Here is a 23,035-nt window from a genome sequence, read left to right as displayed (position 1 = left end):
GTCTCTAAAGTGCTACTTGGTTCATATCTAGCTCTTCTATTGCAGATGACAGGGATACTCTCTGAAACAATCTTCCTGGAAGTCTTGCTGTTCTTTAATGGAGGAAAACAAAGATTTGTGTCATGGTTGGTTGGCTACTGGACTAGGGTTGCCAAGTCCAATTCAAGAAATACCTATGGACTTTGGGAGTGAAGCCAGGAGACTTTGGGGGTGGAGCCAGGAGTAAGGGTGTGATGAGCATGATTGAATTCTGAAGGGAGTTCTGGCCATCACCATTAAAGGGATCTCACACCTTTTAAATGCCTTCCCTACATTGGAAATAATGGAGGATAGGGGCACCTTCTTTGGGGGCTCATAGAATTGGACCCCCTGGTCCAATATTTTTGAAATTTGGGAAGTGTTTTGAGGATAGGCACTGGACTCTATGCTGAAAATTTGGCACCTCTACCTCAAAAAACAGCTCCCTCTAGAGCCCCAGATACCTGCAGATCAATTCTCTATTATGCCCTATGGGAATCAGTCTCCATAGGGAATAATGGAGAACCCAGCAGACATTTCCCTCCCCTCCCCTTGCTTTCTGATAAACCTGAAGCAGGGGGAGGGCCTCCAAACTGGGGGATCCCCTGCCCCCACCTGGAGATTGTGCAAACCAAACAGAGAATCACGATCAAGACTTGTAAACTGAAACTTAATTGTGTGCCAAAATTGTGGAATCTTGCCATGCTCTGATATTGTTAGAAAGCTGGTCAAAGCTTCAATCGAAACAAGGGAAGATAAAAGTACTACCTCGTCACTGTGTTTTCTGTGTTTCAAGACTATTATACAAGACAACTGGACGTTGTGGAACTCTAACCATCACGTGGTCTCCTCAGGAACTGGACCGGGGATTCTCTTTAAGTGGAAGGATTTTTTTTGTATATTTCCAGGATTTGACTGTTTACATACTTATCCACATCCTTCTTTTGCACTAAGTATGGGTGTTTGTCTGTCAGGGTATGACTTGTGAAATATTTTGTATGAGAGTGATAATAGAATGTTTGCATTTTTCTAAGCTACTCTGAAAAGTCTTTTCTTTGTGAGGCTGATTGCCACAGAACCCTTTGGGGTTTTCTTTTGCCACCCACCTGGGGATTGGCAACCCTATACTGCAGGGGTGTCCAGTGGTAGCTCTCCAGATGCTTTTTGCCTACAACTCCCATCAGCCCCAGCCAGCATGGCCAATGGCTGAGGCTGATGGGAGTTGTAGGCAAAAAACATCTGGAGAGCTACCGTTGGCCACCCCTGCTATACTGGACTCACTTCTTTCTCCTCTACAGCTGGGAGTGATTGCAAGGCTTTTTTCCTGCACGACCAAAGCTCCACTGCTTACTCCATAGTGTCAAAGGAGGAGCACTAAAAAATCATCATCTCATGAACATATGAATACATGAAGCTGCCTTATAATGAATCAAGCCACTGGTGCTTCAGAGTCAGAATTCTCTACTCAGACTAGCAGTGGCTCTCCAGCATCTCAAGCAGGGGACTTCCCCATCACATACTGCCAGATCCTTTCAACTAAATGCCGGGGATTGAACCTGGGACCTTCTACATGCCAAACAGATGCTCTCCCACGTGCATTGGTTAGCTTATGTTGACTCAGCCTTCCATCCTTCCGAGGTCGGTAAAATGAGTACCCAGCTTGCTGGGGGGGAAGCGTAGATGACTGGGGAAGGCAATGGCAAACCACCCCATAAAAAGTCTGCCGTGAAAACGTGAAAGCAACGTCACCCCAGAGTCAAAAACAACTGGTGCTTGCACAGGGAACTACCTTTACCTTTTTATGAATGAATGAATGAATTAATGAGCAGATAGCTCTCAGCCGCTCTAAGCATGATAGCTTCATGGAAGGGCAGCTGTGTGCAGAACCCTCCACTCATGCACAAGCCATTATTATGCACAATAAAAACCTGGATAATTCTTAAATTGAAAAAATCTGCCCCCAAATATAAAACTCAGCTAGTAGTGGAGAATACAAATGCAGCTTCTCATGACAATTTCACTGGTTATTTAAAAATCAGGTATTTTTAGCCTGCATACCTTATTAGGACCATATAACCCGGCATGGCTCCAGTGGAATAAATTAAGCAGCAAACCAAAGACATAATCAAATAGTAGTGCAACATGGTGTCACACGCCTCTTCTCGGCCGCACTGGCCCAACACTGCTGAGCTGTTTGCCAATGGAAAACCCGAAGCCGGAATGCAGGTGCAGTTTTCAAATACCTGCAAAAGGATCATTTGGAATCATGTAAGGACTAGATGTGGGTGGAAATGTCAGGGGAGTAACATACTCAACAGTACAGCCTGTGGTTGTAAAGCTTGCATTTAGCTATTGGCAGATGCTGGAAAACCCCACCCCAATCTAATGGACAGGGACATGTGAATTCCTGGGCAAAGAAAGTAATTAAATTTTGGAATGGTGCACCCTGTGCACTCTGTGCCCCCTGACCTGGATGGCCCAAACCAGTCTAAACTCATTGGGTCTGGGAAACCAAGCAGGATTGGCCATAATTCGCACTTGGATGGAGAGCTGGCCCTGCCACTAGGCAAACTAGGTGTTCTCCTAGGGTGCTGGGCTTCTGAGGGTGCCAAATGCGTGACTTGGTGCCCAGTAGCTGTCTCTCCCGTACACCTCTTGCGAGTCTCTCAAGAGGTGCTGGTGGGGGGGGGGCTTTATCCCTGCTTTTGCATCGCATTGCAAATGCAGGGACAGGATCGACAGTACAGTTGATCTGTGTGTGACACAGTGTTGGACTGGATGGGCCATTGGCCTGATCCAACATGGCTTCTCTTATGTTCTTATAGGATCTTCCCCCACCACATGTGCCTCTTGGGAGTTGGGTGCACCATATGTTTACAAGAAAAAAATTCTTTTATTTTCTTTTTTGTATGCTTTTTATGAATTTCCTATTTTTGAACAATGCAGAAATGTTAATAGCAAACTTCTTTTATTCCTTCCTTTCCCCACCCCTCTTTATACCAAATAAAATATTTAAAACATAAAGAAAATAAGAGAAAACAAGGAAAGCATCGGTTCCTGTTCACTGACACTGTTCCGTCGCTCACCTTTGGTAGCTATAGCAAGATTTAAGTCACAAAAAAGGCAGTAGCATATAACCAATCAACATATGCCTCCTCAGCACTGCGCTAACTCTAAACCAAGAGAAAAGATTTGGATTTATATCCCGCCGTGCACTCTGAATCTCAGAGTCTCAGAGCAGTCACAATCTCCTCTACCTTCCCCCGCCCACCAACAAACACCCTGTGAGGTAGGTGGGGCTGAGAGTGCTTTTTATAGCAGCTGCTCTTTCAAGGACAGCTTCTATGAAAGCTATGGCTTACCCAAGGCCATCTCAGCAGGTGCAAGTGGAGGAGTCAATACTTCCTTCTTAACATAAGAATACTACTACTTTATCTATGGTACACTACGAGTGCAACACAAACTGCTCATGGTATGGTTTAAGAAAACAAGATCTGTGTTAAAACTTACTTTAGGTTAGTTTGCCCTTTGAGGGGAAGAATGTTGTAGTAATAGTAGTATGTAGTAATATGAGTTGTAGCATGTGAGTGCCAATGCAACAATAGCAGCGATGGTAAATAAATCTTGGATGACCAGCCTATAGCTATGTAAATTGTTATATTGTTGTTTTATCATGTTGTCTTCTTTTTAAGCTGAATTGTTGTTTTTAAAATGTTGTTAGCTGCCCTGAGCCCATAAGGGGAGGGCAGGATACAAATCTAATGAAATAAATAAATGTAGGCTTTTGGAGACTTCGACCGTTTTCGCACACAGCTTACCTCGCAGTCACAATCCTGTTCCCTCCGCAGTGTCTGGTCGGATTTCCCACCATCTGCGATGAAGTTACAGGAAGTGCCGCAAATTTTGCGTAGCAAACGTGAACAGCTAAAACCCAGTTTACGTTTGCTACGTGAAAGCCGCGGCACTTCCTGTAACTCCGGCGCAGATGGTGGGAAATCCGACAGATGCTGCGGAGGGAACAGGATTGTGACTGCAAGGTAAGCTGTGTGTGAAAACGGTATTCAACTAAAAGTACAGATAACAGTGCCGGCTCAAGACTGGGTCCAACATTCCCCTCAGGTCTTTACTTGGCCTTCACAGACATGGCTTCACTATGGCTCAATCACATTTTCCTCCTTCATTTTTTGTCTTCCTGTCTCAGGTGCCTGATAAAAGCTTGAGCACAGCAAGGAGCTCTTTAGCAGGAAGGAGGGGATGGAATAAGAGGAGGGACATCTTTGCCAGCTGTGTGACATCTTTCCTGTCCCTGTCTCAGGCATTTGGACATAGCCAGAGGTATGAGCCAGTGGGCACAAGCTGAAGGGCAAGAGCCAAAGAGCTCTTGGCCCCATGAATCACAGCCTGTGACTTCTAACAAACTAGCTTGTGATCTATCAAACTAGCCAATAAATCCAGGCCCATCCTGTGATGCATTAGTTTTGAGAGATTTGTTTGTTTGACATGCATTGGCTAGCTTATGTATTATCCTTGTAAGCTGCTTTGGATTTTTGTTGGAGAAAACTGGGATATAAATATTTGTATGTATGCATGAGTGAATGAGTGAATGAATGAATGAATGAATGAATGAACAAATGAATAAACAGCTCTCAGCCATTCTAAGTATGATAGCTTCATGGAAGGGCAGCTGTGTGCAGTCCAAGATGAAGGCCTTACTGTATTTCTCCCAGTTCCGTTCACCACGTCACATCCAGCCAGGCATGCCGAAACGTATGCGATTCCATTTTCTCCACAAACCGGATCCCACACTTTGGTCGAGCACCCGCAGTGACTGTTGCATTCTGCAAATAAGCTTGTTTCCGAGTAGGAGATACGTTCGATGCTGGGGTGGGGGTGGGGGGTACAGGGGCAGGGAGGAATTCAGAAAGGTGATCAGGAATACATGAGACAACAAAATAAAATCAAAGAACTGTTTGTCCCTATGAGGAATTCAATGGATGACTTTACAGCCCAAACATGGAGCACTTTTGTGTTGTGGGACTCCTGAAGACCTGCCAGCTAATTTCAAGTATAATTTTGGCTCAGGTATACCCAGGGTCGCCAACCTCAAGGTGATGGCTGGAGATCTCCTGGGATTGCAACTGATCTTCAGAGAACAAAGACAGTGATCAGTTCACCTGGAGAAAATGGCCACTTTGGAAGGCAGACCCCGGGGCATATTCCCCATTGAAGTCCCTCCCCTTCCCAAGCCCTCCCCTCCATGGGCTCCACCCCCAGCAATTCCAAGTATTTGTGAACTCAGAGCTGGCAACCTCGATATACCTGAAAGCACACCCATAACTCGAGCAACAATAAAAGGACACAGACTATACAGAAGCCTGGAACAATGTTTTTGATTGTATCCTTTTGTGGTAGTTGGGAGGCCTTTATTAGGGTTGCCAAACTTCAAGTGGCACCTGGAATTTTGACAGAATTACAACTGGTCTTCAGATTAAAGAGATCAGTTCCCCTGGATAAAATGGCAGCTCCAAAAGAACATAAGAGAAGCCATGTTGGATCAGGCCAATGGCCCATCCATTCCAACACTCTGTGTCACACAGTGGCCAATATATACATATATACGTACACACTGTGGCTAATAGCCACTGATGGACCTCTGCTCCATATTTTTATCCAATCCCCTCTTGAAGCTGGCTATGCTTGCAGTGAATTCCACTTGTTACTCACCCTTTGGGTGAAGAAATACTTCCTTTGGTCCATTTTAACCCGACTGCTCAGCAATTTCATTGAATGCCCACGAGTTCTGCTTTGAGGACAAAACTCTATGGTTTGAAGCTGGTTTTACCATAGAGTTTTGCCCACAATCCAGAGGGTCATCGTGCAATGCCCCAGACATGATGACATCACTTCCAGGTGCTGTCATCATGTCAGGGACATCCTGGAACACCCTCCAAATACCCCCACTTGGGTGATGAGGGGACCTGGCATTCCTAAAAGGATCCAGAAAAAGCAAACCCCTAAAATCCAAAGGGTGAATCCAGATCTAGTCCCCATCTGCCCCATCAGTAGATAACAAAAGAAGAAGATATTGGAAGAAGAAGATATTGGATTTATATCCTGCCCTCCACTCCAAGGAGTCTCAGAGCAGCTCACAATCTCCTTTACCTTTCTCCCGCACAACAGACACCCTGTGAGGTGGGTGGGGCTGGAGAGGGCTCTCACAGCAGCTGCCCTTTCAAGGACAACCTCTGCCAGAGCTATGGCTGACCCAAGGCCATGCTAGCAGGAGCAAGTGGAGGAGTGGGGAATCAAACCCGGTGCTCCCAGATAAGAGTTCACACACTTAACCACTACGCCAAACTGGCTCTCCTGTAAGCTCTTGGAGGATTGGATACATCAGTGGGGTGTAGCCTAGTATGCAAATGAATTACTGCTACAAAAACCCAGCATATGGGGGGAAAGGAGTAGAACAGTTATCTACTGCTACAAAAAAAGCCCTGGTCCCATCTAAGAACCAACCAGAGCTGAAACTGCTTAGCTTTGGAGATCTGATGTGATCAGACTAGTCTTGGCTATTCAGGTCAGGGTGGGCAGAATATTGGAAGTGTAAAGTCAAGTCACAGCTGACTTGTGGTGACCCCATGGGGCTTTCAAGGCAGAAGATGTTCAGAGGTAGTTTGCCACTGCCTGACTCCGCATCATGACCCTGGTCTTCCTCGGAGGTCACCAGGGCTTTTTTGGTAGAAAAAGCCCAGCAGGAACTCATTTGCATATTAGGCCACACACCCCTGATGTCATCATTATTTCACATAGGCCTTTTTGTAGAAAAAGCCCAGCAGGGATTCATTTGCATATTAGGGCACACTCCCTGACACCAAGCCAGCCAGTACAGTGTTCCTGTGCGTTCCTGCTCAAAAAAAAGCCCTGGAGGTCATCAATCCAAGTTCTAATGAAGGCTGCTTCTGAGGTTGCATCATGGAGAGTTAAGATGCTTCTCCAAAGAGGAGCAGACCGGAGCCTTTGTTTTTGGGCAAAGAAGGTGATTTCAACGCCAACTGCCTACTTTTCTCAGAAAGAGGAAAGGCCAAGACATGCCTTGGAAATTCTGAGGGGACTTACTTTGGCTGACAAGGAGTTCCAGCAGGGCTTCTCTGAGGCTTTGAAGGATCCCCAGTGAAGGATTGCATTCCAGCGTCTACAGAGGTTTCCGTGGTCATTAAATTGACTTAAACCCATCATGATTCAAGCTCTCTTTGGACTATTTTAGTATCTATTCATTTATCTTCAGCAAGGACAGTGTTAAAGAGGATATATTTGATCCAAAGGTAAGAAGATTGTTATCTATCACTCCGGGACTAAAACAAGCTATTTGGGAAATAAGGACTAAAATTTGGAATTAACTACAAATTTCCAAAGTTAAGAAGAAGGGAAGGGGGTAATTTCGGGACTATTAGGATTTAAGAAGCCAAGTTAAAAGTTAAAAAAAAAAACTTATGTTTGGAATACTTGCGGTTTCTGTAAAAAACCCCATCGTCACAGAGTTGCTGCACTGGAAGACGTCACAGGAAGTGGCGTAAACATCACGAGAATACCTGATCATAGAGAATGGGACTTCGTGGCAAGAAAAGCAGGAAGTAAAGCAGGAGGGAGCCATTGAAAGAAGGTCAAGTCTTCAACTTCCTGGATCCCTCTAGGACTAATTAATCATAAAACCTCGGCAGCCATTAAAGGAAGGTCAAAAATTGAAAAACTTTAAAAATTAATATCTGGAGTTAGGAAGCTCTAAGAACGGCGATTTTGGGCTCATTGTAAAGGGCATGTTCCAAGTTATTAGAATCTGTGTTTCAATTTCAAATTGAAGAGACCAACTTTGGAGCCTATATTTATAATGGGAGGACAGTAATGTCTGAACATAAGGGGGGACCGAAGCTTCATCCGAGGGCCTGGTCTTTGGAAGAGATAAAGATGGCCAAAGTAAATGAACAACTTGAAGCCATGGAGGCCAGATTGGTCAAAGTGATGAAAGAATTAATAACTGAAAATATTAAAGAACTAAGAAAAGATATTAAATCAAGTGCAGAAGCGGTGAAGACAGAAATTAAAAAAGAAATTGAGGATCTCCAAAAAGACACACAAGCAACATTAAATAAAGTGCATGTAGTTGAAAATATAGTAAAAGATCAAGGTTCCATGATTACTAAGTTGCAGGAGAAAGTAGTTCTACAAGACTGTAAGTTAATGGAGAACCAGGTACGTCTGAGAGGAGTTCCTGAAAATGAAGAATCTGATTTGAAGACATATATAATAGGAATAATTGCTGAATTTCTGGAGATGGACCCTGATCAATCTAGTTATTCCTATGGCTATATATATAGGGTCAATTCAATGTATGTCAAAAAAATTAAGCTACCAAGAGATGTGGTAGTAAGATTTGTAACAAGAGACATTGTAAAGTACTGGGGTTGGCGCAGTAAGAGACCAGAGTCGGAGAGTGATTTCAGCAAGCTTTACTTCAGGAACACACACACAGACTGAGCTCTATTCAAACTTCCCGCTCTTTTATACAATTCTTGCCCCCTTCTGATTGGTCCTTAACTATCTACATGGATTGGCTATTTACAGGGCCCTAAGGGCCTATCAGGGTACAGTATGAGCCTAGATGTTGATTGGCTACTTATGTTTCAATCCTTCCCCTGATTGGGCACGCTTAGGCCTTCTCTGGAACCCTGGTGTGGAGTACAAGCTTTGGCTTCTTTAGCTTCCCTCCAAAAGTAACAGTTCCCTCCAAAAGTAACAGTTCTCCCATTTAAGCCTAGGACACAACACCCCTCCCCCCATAGTTCCAGCTATCAGGTGACATAGTCCTGGAGATATGCCGGAGGGCGGCGGTCTCGTGTCGAGCGTCGGAGCTCCGAGGGGACTGGGCGTTCCGACTCGGTTGGTGGTTCCGCGGCTGCAGAGTTGGAGACATCTGGGACGGCGGCCCCGGGAGACCTGGGTTCAGCTGCGCGGTTGGGGGTCTCCTCCTGCTGGGCAGAAGCGGGCTCCACGGAACCCTGTTCTGTGTCAGGCTCTCGGGGACTTACGTTGTCCGGTTCTGGAGCCTCTGACCTTGGCTCCCCGGCAGGCAGGCGACCTCGGAGTTGGTCGATGTGTCGCCTCAGGAGATGTCCACCCTCCAAGGTCACTGCATAGGAGACCGGTCCGGTGACGTGGTCCACGTTTCCAGGGAGCCAGGCGGGGCCAGTGGTGGCATAGTTCCGTGCCCACACTGTCTCACCTGGGTAGAACCCTCTGGGGGCTTTAAGGTGTTCCGGCGCCAGTCACCTGTCTGGGGCTCAGTCAGGGTGCAGCTTGTCCAGCAGGGTGCAGATGCGGCGCCCCATGAGGAGTTCTGCTGGACTGCGACCTGTGGAGGCGGTAGGTGTGGTCCAGTAGGCCATTAGGAAACACGCCATGTCTTTTGGCCAGTCTGAGGGGCCCAGACGGTTCAAGGCCTCCTTTGCCGTGCGCACCATCCGCTCTGCCTGGCCGTTGGTGGCTGGATGAAACGGGGCAGAGCGAATGTGCCTGATGAGGTTCTTGGCCAAGAAGTCCTGGAACACTGCGGACGTGACTGCTGTGCTGTTGTCGGTGACGATGGTCTCCGGCAACCCGTGGGTTGCAAAGATGGCCCTCAGAGCCGTAATGGTCGCCTGCGATGATGGCGAGGGCACCTGGACCACCTCCAACCACTTGGAGTATGAATCCACTAGTATGAGTAGAGTCCGCAGATGGAAGGGGCCAGCAAAGTCCATATGCAGTCTTGACCAGGGGCTTTTGGTGGATTCCCATGATTGCACTGGGCCATGTGGGGGGTCAGGCCTTGACACCTGGCATGTCGGGCACCTTTTAACCCAAGCCTCAATTTCTGCATCGAGGCCGGGCCACCAGACCTAGCTCCGTGCGAGAGCCTTCATGCGGACTATGCCCGGGTGTGCCTCATGCAGGGCTCTCAGCACTTGGTCTTGCAAGGGTTTGGGGATGACAACTCTGTTGCCCCATAATAGGCAGCCTTTGTGGGTGGATAGTTCATCTTTCCGGGCTGCAAACGGAGTAAATTCCGGCCCAGTCGAGCCCTTGGGCCACCCCCTCCCCACCCAGTCCAAGACACGGGAGAGGACTGGATCACGAGCGGAGCGGGCAGCAACGTCGCAGGCGAGCAATGGCCTGTCCGGAAGCATGTCCATCAGTAGGATCTGATGAGCCGGGGCTGGATCGGGATCCACGTCAGGCAAGGGCAAGCGGCTCAGGGCGTCAGCATGGCCCATTGCCTTGCCTGGGCGATGCACTAGGGTGTAGGTGTAGCCGGCTAGAAAAATGGACCAACGAAGGACCCGTGGGGACAACACCTGAGGGGTCTGCCGGTCCGATGCAAAGAGGCCCAAGAGGGGTTTGTGGTCCATATAGAGGGTAAAGGGCCGGCCGTAGATGTAATCATGAAATTTTTTGACGCCGGCCACAACTGCCAACCCTTCTTTGTCGATTTGGGCGCAGTTCCGCTCCACTGACAAGAGGGTCCGTGAGTAGTACGCGATAGGGACTTCGGTCCCATCAGGGAGTCGGTGGCCCAGAACTGCCCCCACGCCATAAGGGGATGCGTCGCATGCAAGGACCAAGGGCAGGGTCTCGTCGAAATGGGCAAGGACGGAGTTGGACATCAGGAGGCCCTTGATATCCTGGAAGGCTTTAGCGTGCTGGCGGCCCCATGCCCAGGGTCGGTTCTTGTCTAGAAGTCGGTGCAGGGGTTTGGCCACCGCTGCCTTGTGGGGGAGAAAAGCATGATAAAAGTTTAGGAGGCCGAGGAAGGCCTGGAGTTCTTGCTTGTTGGTGGGCGCTGGAGCATCTCTGATGGCACGCAGCTTGGCGTCGGAGGGGTGGACCCCCTGGGCATCGATGGAGAACCCCAGGAATTCCACCCGATCCACGCCCAGGATGCACTTCTCCCGTTTGACCTTGAGGCCGGCTGTTTCAAAACGTTGTAGGACTCCTCTAAGGCGGGAGGCGAATTCTTCAGGCGAGGCTGCCGCGATCAGCACATCATCGAAGAATGGAGTGACTCCGGGAAGTCCTTTTAAAAGAGAGTCCATGAGTTCCTGGAACAACCCCGGAGCCACACTCACGCCAAATTGCAACCGCTTTACTCTAAAGGCCCCCCGGTGGGTCATAATTGTTTGGGCGTTGGCCGTGGGCTCATCCACCGGCAGCTGTTGGTAAGCTTGGGCCAAGTCCAACTTGCCAAAAAAATTTGCGCCGGCTAGGGTGGCTAAAACGTGACTGACGATGGGCACAGGGTATGCGTGGGCCTGAAGAGCCTTGTTGAGGGTGCACTTATAGTCTGCACAAATCCGCACCTCCCCACTGGGCTTGACTGGAGTCACGATGGGAGTTTCCCAGGTTGCGTGGGTGACAGGCTCTAGTATTCCCTGTGCAATCAGTTTATCCAGTTCCTCCTCAATTTTAGGCTTGAGCGCGAATGGAACTCGCCGTGCTTTAAGCCTAATAGGCCGCACTGTGGGGTCGAGGTGTAGTGTAACCGGGGGACCCGTGTAGCAGCCCAAGGTGCCATCGAAAACGGCCGGGAACTCTTTGCAAACCTTGTTAAAGTCCACTCCGACAGTCTTATTGACCCCCCTGATCTCTATTCCCAGGGGCTTGAACCAGTCGAGACCCAAAAGGTTTGTAAGGTGGTTCTTGACCACTAGCACTTGTAGCTGGCCCTTGAACCCCTTGTATTGGACTGGGACCGGGCCCACTCCCAAGATAGGCACCTTATTCTTCTGGAAGTCCACTAAGATAAACCCCGGGTCCCTGAGACGAGACCTCAGCCTGGTGGGGATTTTAAAAAATGTCTCTGCCGCTATAATAGATGATGCTGACCCAGAGTCCACCTCCATTTGGCAGGGCACCCCCCCCCCCCGATCCCTACATTGACCCGGATTTTGGAGGGCCTGACTGGTGAGGGTAGGTACTGTACCGGGTATGGGTGGGCGTGGAGAGCGTCGGTCTCGAAGTCTGGCTGGCCTTCGGAGTGCGCAGATCTTTGCGGGACGCGTGCTCAGGATTTGGATCTGCAGGCGCAGGCGATGTGGCCTTCCTTGTTGCAGAGTCGACAGGTGGCATTCCGGAATCGGCAGGTCTTCCGCTCGTGCTGGCCCCCGCAACTTGCACATGCAGGTAGTGTCTTGTGTCTCATGCCCTGTGGGACATGGGTGGTCTTCCTTCCTGCTGAACGATAGCCGGTTTGTAGAGCTTTGTCCTCGTCTGAGTCCTCTGTAGATGGTTCAGGGTTGATCTGGTGTGCCGCAGCCTGTCTTGTCAGCCGTGGCTCTGCTGATCTGCCCTTCTTCCAGCTGGTGGCCACATCGATTGCCTTTGTTAGGTCGCACTCGGAGAGGGACAGGAGTTTCTGTACTAGTTTTTCGTCCCTCAAGCCCCATACAAACTGGTCGAGAAGGGCTTCGTTGAGGTCTGCGAAACTGCATCAGCTTGCCACCCGGCGCAGGCTTGTCAAGAACGCCAGGGTGGTTTCGCCTGCCTTCTGTGTCCTTTGTCAGAAGTCCCAGTGCCGGGTGAGCTTGGTTGGCTGGGGCTGGAAATACTTCTCCAGAGCGCTGATGATGTCGTCCACCGGCGTCTCTGAGAGCTTCCTGGGTTGGAGAAGAGCCCTGGCTAAGTCCATGGTCTCCGTGCCACACGTACTGATAAGCAGAGCTCTCTGCATGGTAGTCTCTGTAATCTTCCGGAACGTCAGGTATGACTGGAAGCCTTCGACCCACGAGTCCCACAGCTCGGGGCGATCGATGCTAAAGGAGGTTGGTAGGAGGTTGGCTGGAGCCTCCATTCTTGGCAGTGTGTCTGGGCGGCTTGCGAGCTGGGGTATGCGCAGAGCGGAGGTGCGGACCCAGATGGCTTGGATTTAGCCACCTTTCCGTGTTCCTGGTTCTGTTGCTGGTTCTTACTGGCATCCCATCCTCGTCGCCAGTGTAAAGTACTGGGGTTGGCGCAGTAAGAGACCAGAGTCGGAGAGTGATTTCAGCAAGCTTTACTTCAGGAACACACACACAGACTGAGCTCTATTCAAACTTCCCGCTCTTTTATACAATTCTTGCCCCCTTCTGATTGGTCCTTAACTATCTACATGGATTGGCTATTTACAGGGCCCTAAGGGCCTATCAGGGTACAGTATGAGCCTAGATGTTGATTGGCTACTTATGTTTCAATCCTTCCTTTGATTGGGCACGCTTAGGCCTTCTCTGGAACCCTGGTGTGGAGTACAAGCTTTGGCTTCTTTAGCTTCCCTCCAAAAGTAACAGTTTTCCCATTTAAGCCTAGGACACAACAGACATGGTTGGAAAACTTTTAAGTAAACAATTTGAAAAAGTGATGGAGGTAGAAGGAAGCAAAGTAAGAATTATGAAAGTTGCCAAGAAAGGTCATAAACGACAGAAGTTTGTACAAGAAATTAACTGATAAATTACATGATAAAGGTTTGAGATACAGATGGATATTACCAGAAGGTCTAAGCTTTGAATTTGCAGGAAAGAGGATTACAATTAACAATGTCCAAGACCAGAGGAGATTTTTTGAGGAACATAGGGATTTTGGGGATACAGAATAATTGAAGAATCATTATGGATTACAAATTATTATCTTGGAATGTAAATGGACTAAATTCACCACAAAAAAGAAAGGCTAAATTTCATTGGATTAAGAAGCAAAAATGTAGTATAATTTGTTTACAAAAAGTGCATATTAAACAAATGGATTACAAATTTTTATGGAACAAGAAATTGGGTACAGAATTTTTTTCATTGGCTAAAGAAAAAAAAAGGGGGAGTGATTTTTTATATAAAACAGGAACTTAACCCAAAACTGGTTTTTAAAGATGATGATGGAAGATATGTAGCAGTGGAAGTCTCCTTAAACGACAAAAATACATTGTTAGTGGGATTGTATGCCCCAAATGGGGCAAAGGACTCTTTCTTTAAAGAAATTGTATAGCAATTGGACCAAGTGGTATATGAACAAATAATGGTGATGGGAGACTTTAATGGAACAGTTAAAAATATTTTGGACAGATCTGGAAAAAGAAATAAAGAAGGGAAATTACCAAAGTCTTTTTTTGACTAAGTGTATCAAGAAAGTTTGGAAGATGTCTGGAGGAAATTTAATCCTAAAGTGCATGATTACACTTTTTTTTTCAGCAAGACATAGTTCTTTCTCAAGGATTGATATGTTATGGGCTACAAAAGATCTTGGACTTATGACGAAAAAAATAGAGATTTTTCCTAAAGTGGGGGCAGATCACAACCCAATAATGTGCTTGGCAAAGTATGCCAAAAAGACTAGGAGGTGGAGGATAAATGAAGATTTACTACAGAAAGTAGATATAGTGGCATCTCTAGAAAAAGAAACTAAAGCTTTCTTTCAAATAAATGAAAAAGAGGACATACAAATTCAAATGGTGTGGGATGCATATAAAGCTGTAATAAGAGGCATTTTAATTACATTGAACAATAAAGACAAAAGAGCAAAAGAGAAACAAATGTTGGATATTCAAAAAGAGATTGCTAACAAGGAAAAAGAACTTAGAAAGCAAACGGGGAAAAAGAAAATTATAAGGGAGATCACAATATTACAGAACCAACTAAGACATCTGCTAAATAAAGAAGTAGAATGGGATCTTAAAAGATTGCAAAAGAAATCCTTTGAAGGAGCAAATAAGCCTGGAAAATACCTGGCTTGGCAAATGAAAAAAAAGAGAGAGAGTAAATTTATTAACAAAATTATATCAGATGGCAAAGATATTGTGGACCAAGCAGGAATTAAAAGGGAATTTTATAAATATTATGCCAAGTTGTTCCAATGTCAAAAGGTGGAGAAGAGTAAAATAAACTTTTATTTATAGAAAACACAAGTAAATCCCTTAACAGAAAACATGCAGAAGGTCTTAAATGAACCAACTGGAAAAAGAGAAGTTGAAGCAGCAATAAACTCAATGGGAAAAGCACCGGGTCCAGATGGCTTTACAGCAAAATTTTACAAAGTCCTCGCAGAGACATTAGTACCAAAACTGCAAAAACTGATGAATATAATAAGAACTGATGGGAAAGTGCCAAATACATGGGAAAAAGCATTAATTTCATTGATACTGAAAGAAGATAGAGACACCACAAGTGTAAAAAATTATAGACCAATTTCATTACTCAATAATGACTATAAAATATATGCTAGGATACTAGCAGAAAGACTCAAACAGCATTTGAATAATTTCATTAAAGACGAGCAAGCAGGATTTCTTCCCAGGAGACAAATTAGAGACAATATTAGAACGGTTATAGACGTTGAATATTATGAGAAGCACCCTGAAAAAGAAGTGGCACTATTCTTTGCTGATGCAGAGAAGGCCTTTGATAATGTGAATTGGGACTTTATGTTTGCAGTGATGGAGAAATTGGGACTAGAAGAAAATTTTATAATAATGGTCAAGGCGATATATACTGAACAACAAGCAAGACTTTGTATAAATGCAGATTTGATGGAAAAAATTATAATCAACAAAGGTATGAGATAAGGTTGCCCTCTATCTCCATTGATATTTATAATGACTTTAGAGATTTTGCTTATGCAAATAAGAGAAGATAAGGAGATAGAGGGATTGAAATTGAAAGGTTTTTCTTATAAATAGTGTTTGCTGATGATGTAATGTTTATAAATGAAAATCCTATTTGTGTAATACCATTGTTGCTTCGTAAGATACAAGAATATGGAGAGCTGGCAGGTTTTTATATAAACAAAGAAAAATCGAAAATGTTATGTAAAAATATGACAAAGAATCAACAGGAAGAACTACAAAGTGTAGCTGATTGTGAAGTGGTTCCAAAAGTAAAGTATCTGGGTGTGGAAATTACTATGAAAAATATAGATTTGTATAAAAACAATTACGAGAAGCTTTGGCACAAGATTGATGGAGATTTGTTAAAATGGAATAAATTGAACTTGTCTTTACTGGGCAGAATTTCTGCAATCAAAATGAATGTTCTACCAAGAATTATGTTTTTATTTCAGACAATCCCAATTGTGAAGGATTACAAACAATTTAGTAAACGGCAAAGGAAGATCTCAGAATTTGTGTGGGCTGGAAAAAAACCAAGAATCAAAATGAAAATTTTGACTGATTTAAAAGAAAGGGGAGGTTTCCAATTGCCTGATTTAAAGCTATACCACGATGCAGTATGTTTGGTGTGGATTAAAGAATGGATGTCATTATTAAATAGAAAACTACTGACACTAGAAGGTCATGGAAATATTTTTGGTTGGCATGCTTATATGTATTATGGGGAAAATAAGATGGATGGGTTTTATTCAAATCACTATATAAGAAGAAACTTGTTGAATACATGGTTAAAATACAAAAGATATGGGGATGAGAGAAAACCGCTCTGGATTGTGCCAACGGAAGTAATAAAATTATATTCAGATACCTCCGAAGTGAAGTGGTTGTCATATAAACAATTGTTAAAGATGCATAGTGGGAAAGTCGAACTAAAATCGGTAGAAGAATTGGAGTACAAATATAATTGGTTTCAAATGCAACAAATTAAGAGCTTGGTGGAACAGGATATTAAAAATGAAGGTATAAGACAAGAACAAACAGAATTGAAAAGAATGCTGTTTGGTGATAATGACAAATTGATATCAAGAATTTATAAACTGTTATTGAAATGGTCTACGGAAGATGAAGTAGTTAAATCTCAAATGATAAAATGGGCAATTAATATAAACAAAGAAATACAAATGGAGTCATGGGAACACTTGTGGAAGAACTCTATGAAGATATCTACATGTTATAACATTAAAGAGAACTGTTTTAAAATGCTATACAGATGGTATATGACACCTAAGAAATTGGCAAAAATGAGCAATCAGATGTCAGACAGATGTTGGAAATGTAAAAGCATGAAGGTTCTTTTTACCACATGTGGTGGACATGTGAAAAGGCAAGACAATATTGGCAAATGATTCAGAAAGAAATGTCAAAAAATTTAGGTTATGATGTTAAGAGATCTGCAGACGTGTTTTTGTTGGGATTACAAATGGAAAGTTTTCCAAAATCAGATAGAACTATTGTGTGGTATCTACTTTCAGCTGCAAGGATATTGTATGCACAGCTATGGAAGGAAGATAAAATACCAGAAAAATGGGACTGGATTTTAAAAGTTATGTCTTGGAGTGAAATGGACAAACATACAAGAATCTTAAAGGACTATGGTTTGGAGAAATTTAAAATGGAATGGGAGAAATTTCAAATATATGTCGAAAAACATTGGAAAGTAAAGGGACATTTAGTGATGTTTGAAAACAGTTGAATGATTATAAAGAAAGGAAGAAATGTCTTTTTTTTCTTTTGGTTTTTGTTTTTTACTGGATTAATAGTATCTTTTTTTATAAAGGTTAAAAGATTAGAGTATAGGGTTTTTTAAAAGCTATTACCTTGTATTTTTTACCAATTTAAGTAAACACCAGCGGTAGTCAGGAAAAGGGGGATGGAAGGGGTGAAAAGTGATGTATTGGTATTATTCTTGCATTAGTGCTTTCTGTAATGGTTTTTTATAAATATTATTACAATACATTGCAATAATAAAATTGGTTTTGACACAAGTTCTAACGAAGGCCGACCCAGCTTAGCTTCCAAGAGCTGATGAGTTTGGGGAACCTGGACTATCAAAGGCAGGGCATCTACTCCTGTCTTATGTCAATTGCACACAGGATAAGGATTATTCCAGAGAGGATATGTACCCTTCATAGGAAATAGTTAAACCAGCCACAGACGAATTTTTGCAGACCATGAAATATGCAGAGAAGTAGATGAGATACTCAGTCACAGAACTCCAAAAGGCGATGTGGGCAGCTTTGTAGGTGCTTATCTTGAATTTCTTCATCAAAAGGCCTCCCAAGAAATAGCCAGAGCATATAACTGGTAGATTGTAAACGGCTGGTGGGGAAGGAAATTAAAAATCCGATTTTAGACATATCCAAGATAATGTAATGTACCAAAGTTGCAACAAATATCCAAATCTTAGCTAAACAGAATTTTGTTATAAATTTTGGGGGACAACACCATATGTTTCCATTGTGATGCTTTTGTACCAGTGACAAAACTGAGTACTGGATGAAATGATAAGTTCTCCAGTTATGCCTTTCTTCACAGAATACATGATCCAAGCCAGCCCTGATGGATTCCCAAAAACTACAGATTATATTCTTTAAAAAGAAAACATATTTCTAGTCCTCATGGTTGCTATGGCTACCAAATTTCCTCACTATGGCAGTTTTACCACAGAGTTTTGAACAATTCCATCCTCCAGGTTTTCCTCAGAAGTGATGTAGCAATGTCACTGACATCACCCCCCTCCATGTCCCCGCACTCAACCCTTCTGCCTGGCTTGGCTAACAACCTTAATAGTCACAGAGGTTTTGGATTTGGGGAAAGGGGAGGACAGAATCATGGAATCATAGAGTTGGAAGGGACCTACATAATGCCTCCCCCCACACACAAAACCCTATTACTCCTGCTCCATGCCCAGAAGATGGCAAAAATAAATAAATAAATAAATAAACCCTTCCAGGCTTTCTGGCCAAATTGGCATGGAGAAAATTGCTCCCTGACCCCAAAGTGGCAATTGGCATTTCCCTGGGCATGTAAGAAAGGGCCACAAGAACTAATCACTGATGCAACCCTTCCTGCCCTCTTTCTAATGATCTGCCTAATTCACAGAATCAGTATTGCTGTCAGATGACCATCCAACTTCTGTTTAAAAACCTCCAAAGAAGGAGAGCCTACCACTTCCCAAAAAAGCCTTTTCCACTGAGGAACCATTCTGTCAGCTGAAAACTCTTTTGATTTAATTTCAAACCATAGGTTCTGGTCTGACTTTCTGAGGCAACAGAAAACAACTCCACACCATCCTTGAAGATGGTTGTCATATCACTTGTCACAGAACAAAGTTGGGGTCCAGTAGCACCTTTAAGCCCAACAAACTTTTATTCACAATGTAAGCATTTGTATGCTAAAAGCACACTTCATCAGACTGATGATGTGTGCTTTTAGCACGCAAAATCTTACATTGTGAATAAAACTTTGTTGGTCTTAAAAGTGCTACTGGACTCCTGCTTTGTTCTACTGCTTCAGACCAACATGGCTGCCCACCTGGATCTATATCACTTGACAGTTGTCTTCTCTCTAGGCCAAACATACTCACCTCCTTCAACCTTTCCTCATAGGACTTGGTCTCCAGACCCCTCACCATCTTTGTTGCCCTCCTCTGCACACATTCCAACTTATCTATATCTTTCTTAAATAGTGGTGCCCAAAAGTGAACACAATACACTGGTGAGATCTAACCAGAGCACAGTAAAAGAGTTCCTTCCCCCCAGATGGAACCCAACCCTTTTGAGAACTGAATTCCCATGGGATATTTGTCTGACTGTAAGTTTCCTTCCTTGTCAGTCATGTATCAAATGTATCCTGTAGTTCAGCTCTAAGAAAGATGATCCTCTGGATAAATCCAGAAGTTTATGGTCACTCCATGCCAGGGCTTTTTTTGTAGCAGAAACTACTTTGCGTATTAGACCACACACCCCAATGTAGCCAATCTTCCAACAGCTTACAGGGCTCTTCTTACAGAGCCTACTGTAAGCTCCAGGAGGATTGGCTACATCGGGGAGGGGTACGGGGAGTGTAGCCTAATATGCAAAGGAGTTCCTGCTACAGAAAAAGCCCTGCTCCGTACACTTTCAAAGACACCCCTTTCTTTACCTATTAAAAAGATGGCATCTGATGCAGATATTCCGTATTGTTGCTCCAGGTATTTTGGCATAAAAGTAATCATTCCGATGTAAGCACTAAACTGCAGCACAGTGATCAATATAAAAAGCATGTAAATTGGGTTGTGGAAAAGACTTTTCAGGTATGGGATGAAATCTGGAAGAGAAACCAAAAGAATAGTTATTTGCCGTCATCTTATAACCTTTCAGATAGGCTCTCTGAAGCATGGTAAGTTGCAAACCAAGAATTAATGAATGGCTTCCTTGCTAGGGTTGCAAAGTCTAATTCAAGAAATTTCTGGGGACTTTGGGGGTGGAGCCAGGAGAATTTGGGGGTGGGGCCATAAGTAAAGTTGTGACAAGCATAATTGAACTCCAAAGGGAGTTCTGGCCATCACATTTAAAGGAACCGCACACCTTTTAAATGACTTCCCTACATTAGAAATAATGAAGGATATGGGCACCTTCTTTTGGGGCTGATAGAATTGGACCCCCTGGTCCAATCTTTTTGAAACTTTGAGAGCATTTTGAGGAGAGTCATCAGATACTATGCTGAAACATTGGTGCCTCTACCTCAAAAAACAGCCCCTCCAGAGCCCCAGATGCACCCAGATCAATTCTCTATTATACCCTATGGGAAACAATCTCCATAGGCAATAATGAAGTGCCCAGCAGACATTTTCCTCCCCCGTTTCTGATTACACTGAAGCGCGGGAGGGCCTGCTCCCACCTGAGCTCCCACCTGCTCCCACATCTACTCATGAGTTGCTGAACTTCCAACTTCTTCAAAGTAACACAGAGCAACCAAAGGTTCAAGTTTACCTTTCCTATGCAAAAGGACCTCTGAAAAGATTATGCAACCAATGGAGGGTCTGGGCTGCTTTCACAGCCACTGGGAGCAGCCATGTTCTTCTGCCTATTCCCACTGCCCCCATTCAGCCTTAAAGACACAGGCACACCATCCCAAGAGGAAGCCTTTCCAAAAACGGAGTCTGAAGCCTCCGGAGGTGGAAAATCACATGATGGCTGGGGGGGGGGGGGCTTCCCCTCACCGGCCATCTGACTGGGAGCGGGAAGGAGCCTGAGAAAGCAGGAGAACCCCCGCTGGGACCTGGGGATTGGCAAGCCTATTCCTTGCCTATGTTTGGCTGCTGTGAATCATCCTAACCAAGCAAGACAAAAGAGGGACATATGGGGGAAGCAGGAATGACAAGCAAAATTGGCCAAGCCAAACAGAATAATAACTGCTTTTCTTGGCTTCCTGGGTCCCCTCACGGCCACCAGCAGGGGATGGGGGGGTAGGGTTGCCAGAATTCCTGGAGATCTGGGGATGGAGCCTGCAGAGAACAGGGGAATACAATATCATAGATTCCACACGCCAAAGCATCCATTTTCTCCAGGGGAACTGATCTCTGTAGTCTGTAGATGAGCTGTAATTCCAGGTCCCACCTGGAGGCCAGCATTCCTAGCCAGCTACCCCCACCCCTTGATTCTGGCTCAGCTTGCCAGGCTTCCTGTCCACAAGCCCCATTGTTCTCAACCACCTTTCTGAGCTGCTGAGGGAGAGGAATTAAAAGGCAAAGTCACTACATTTCTTTATGGTTTCACCATAGAGTTTCTGGCAATTCCTAGATCTACCCCCTGATGTAGCCAATCCTTACAAGGCTCTTCTTTGCAAGCTCTTGGAGGATTGACTATATCAGGGGTGTGTGGCCTAATATGCAAAGGAGCTCCTGCTAGAATTCCACCCCTGGCCACTTCTAAATCTTACCCGGAAGTGATGTAATAATGTCACCGGCTCTGGGTTGGGAAATCTGCAGATTTTGGAGGCAAAACCTGGGATGTACAGGGTTTGGGGAAGGAGGGGACCTCACCAGGATGTAATGCCATAGAGTCCTCCTTCCAAAGCAGCCATTTGTCCAAAGGAACTGACCTTGGTTGTCTGGAGATCAATTGTAATAGCAGATCTCCATGTGCCACCCAGAGGTTGACAGCCCAACATTGCTGACATCATATGCTCTTCCCATCTCACCTCTCCCCAGTCAGCCCTCTAGTGACCAGGCTTGGCTTAACAAGAACCCCAATTTTGGCCCTTCTCCCTGAGATTTTATTCTTTTCCTAGGAACTTCTGAAAAATAGGTCAAAACTAGAAAACTTCAGTGAAAACTTTGAGACTTGGAAAGGAAATCTTAAGAGCCTTCACAGAGTTGTGTATTATTTTAAAGAAGCCTTTTTCCTTCTATAAGGAAAAGAGTTATTTCAACACAAAAAAATGCTCACCTTTAGCAATTTCACTTATTTTCTGGTTGGCCTGACTCACACTTTCCCTTTGCAGCAGTGTTCTGTTTCCCTTGGTTCCTAAATGGACATCCTTTTCTTCTCCTTCTTTTGGAAGGGTCCGGGGCAAGAAGAAGAAGGGGATGGCGACCAAGAAGTTCACCCCAGCACATAGCATGACTCCCAGCCACCAGGCCCCAACCCAGCGAGCATCGAGGAGGTTCAATGTCAAATCCGCTGAAGAGAAAGGAAAGGAAGAGGAGGTATTAGTAGACCCAATTTGTTGGTTATTCTCAGGGTCTGCACAATCTCTTTGAGGTATATACAGGCCTCATTTTGGGCAGGAGCTCACAGAAGAGGAACTCCGGAACCTCTTTCCTTCTTACTCCCATCTCCACCCCCCAAAAAAATTGCTTCTGGGCTCCATCGTTCAAACCCCATGTGAGAATTTTGCTGAACTCTAAGATTTGGCAAACTTTCTAATATTGTTCCCTACAAAAACTGAGAAAATAGCCAAAACATATAAAGCAGACAGATGGAAATCTTCCTCATGCTACTGTGGCCACAAATTAGAATGTAATTTCAAAAGTATGCTGGGAGTAAGGTTTTATTATGGCAATTATAATTCAAGAAGCATTTTAAGGTAGATTCTGAGCTGATATACTGTAGTACACCTTCCAGTGATGTCAGGGGTGTGTGGCACATGCAAATGAGTTGTGCTAATGAGCTCTGGCACCTTGTTTTCTATGAAATGACCCCCGGGGATATATGGTTGCCATTGCTATTAAGGACAACTTTCAGAGGCTCAGGTCTTGGAACCATAAAATAGGGACGCCAGCCTCCTCAGAATGACAGCATTTCCAGGATACAGAGA

General features: G+C 44.7%; 2 protein-coding genes across 4 annotated transcripts in view; both read right to left on the bottom strand.

Annotated features, from left to right (window-relative positions):
• The window catches only part of CALD1 (caldesmon 1), a 710,639-nt gene that overhangs the window by 248,723 nt on the left and 438,881 nt on the right, over positions 1–23,035 (bottom strand). The window lies entirely within an intron of this gene.
• LOC132576561 (solute carrier organic anion transporter family member 1A2-like) overlaps positions 1–23,035 on the bottom strand; it is an 83,818-nt gene that overhangs the window by 8,333 nt on the left and 52,450 nt on the right. For both annotated transcript variants that reach the window (XM_060245817.1, XM_060245818.1), the window contains exons 8-12: positions 22,165–22,398; positions 19,877–20,041; positions 17,857–18,052; positions 4,732–4,897; positions 2,077–2,261 (exon numbers count right to left, since the gene is read on the bottom strand). In XM_060245817.1, coding sequence (XP_060101800.1) covers positions 2,077–2,261; positions 4,732–4,897; positions 17,857–18,052; positions 19,877–20,041; positions 22,165–22,398 — 946 coding nt within the window. The remainder of the gene's footprint in view (positions 1–2,076; positions 2,262–4,731; positions 4,898–17,856; positions 18,053–19,876; positions 20,042–22,164; positions 22,399–23,035) is intronic.

This window comes from Heteronotia binoei, chromosome 8 (genome assembly GCF_032191835.1).
Source record: "Heteronotia binoei isolate CCM8104 ecotype False Entrance Well chromosome 8, APGP_CSIRO_Hbin_v1, whole genome shotgun sequence".
Taxonomy (NCBI): domain Eukaryota; kingdom Metazoa; phylum Chordata; class Lepidosauria; order Squamata; family Gekkonidae; genus Heteronotia; species Heteronotia binoei.
The sequence above is the reverse complement of the archived record's forward strand: the minus strand, read 5'-3'. Positions and strand labels throughout refer to the sequence as shown.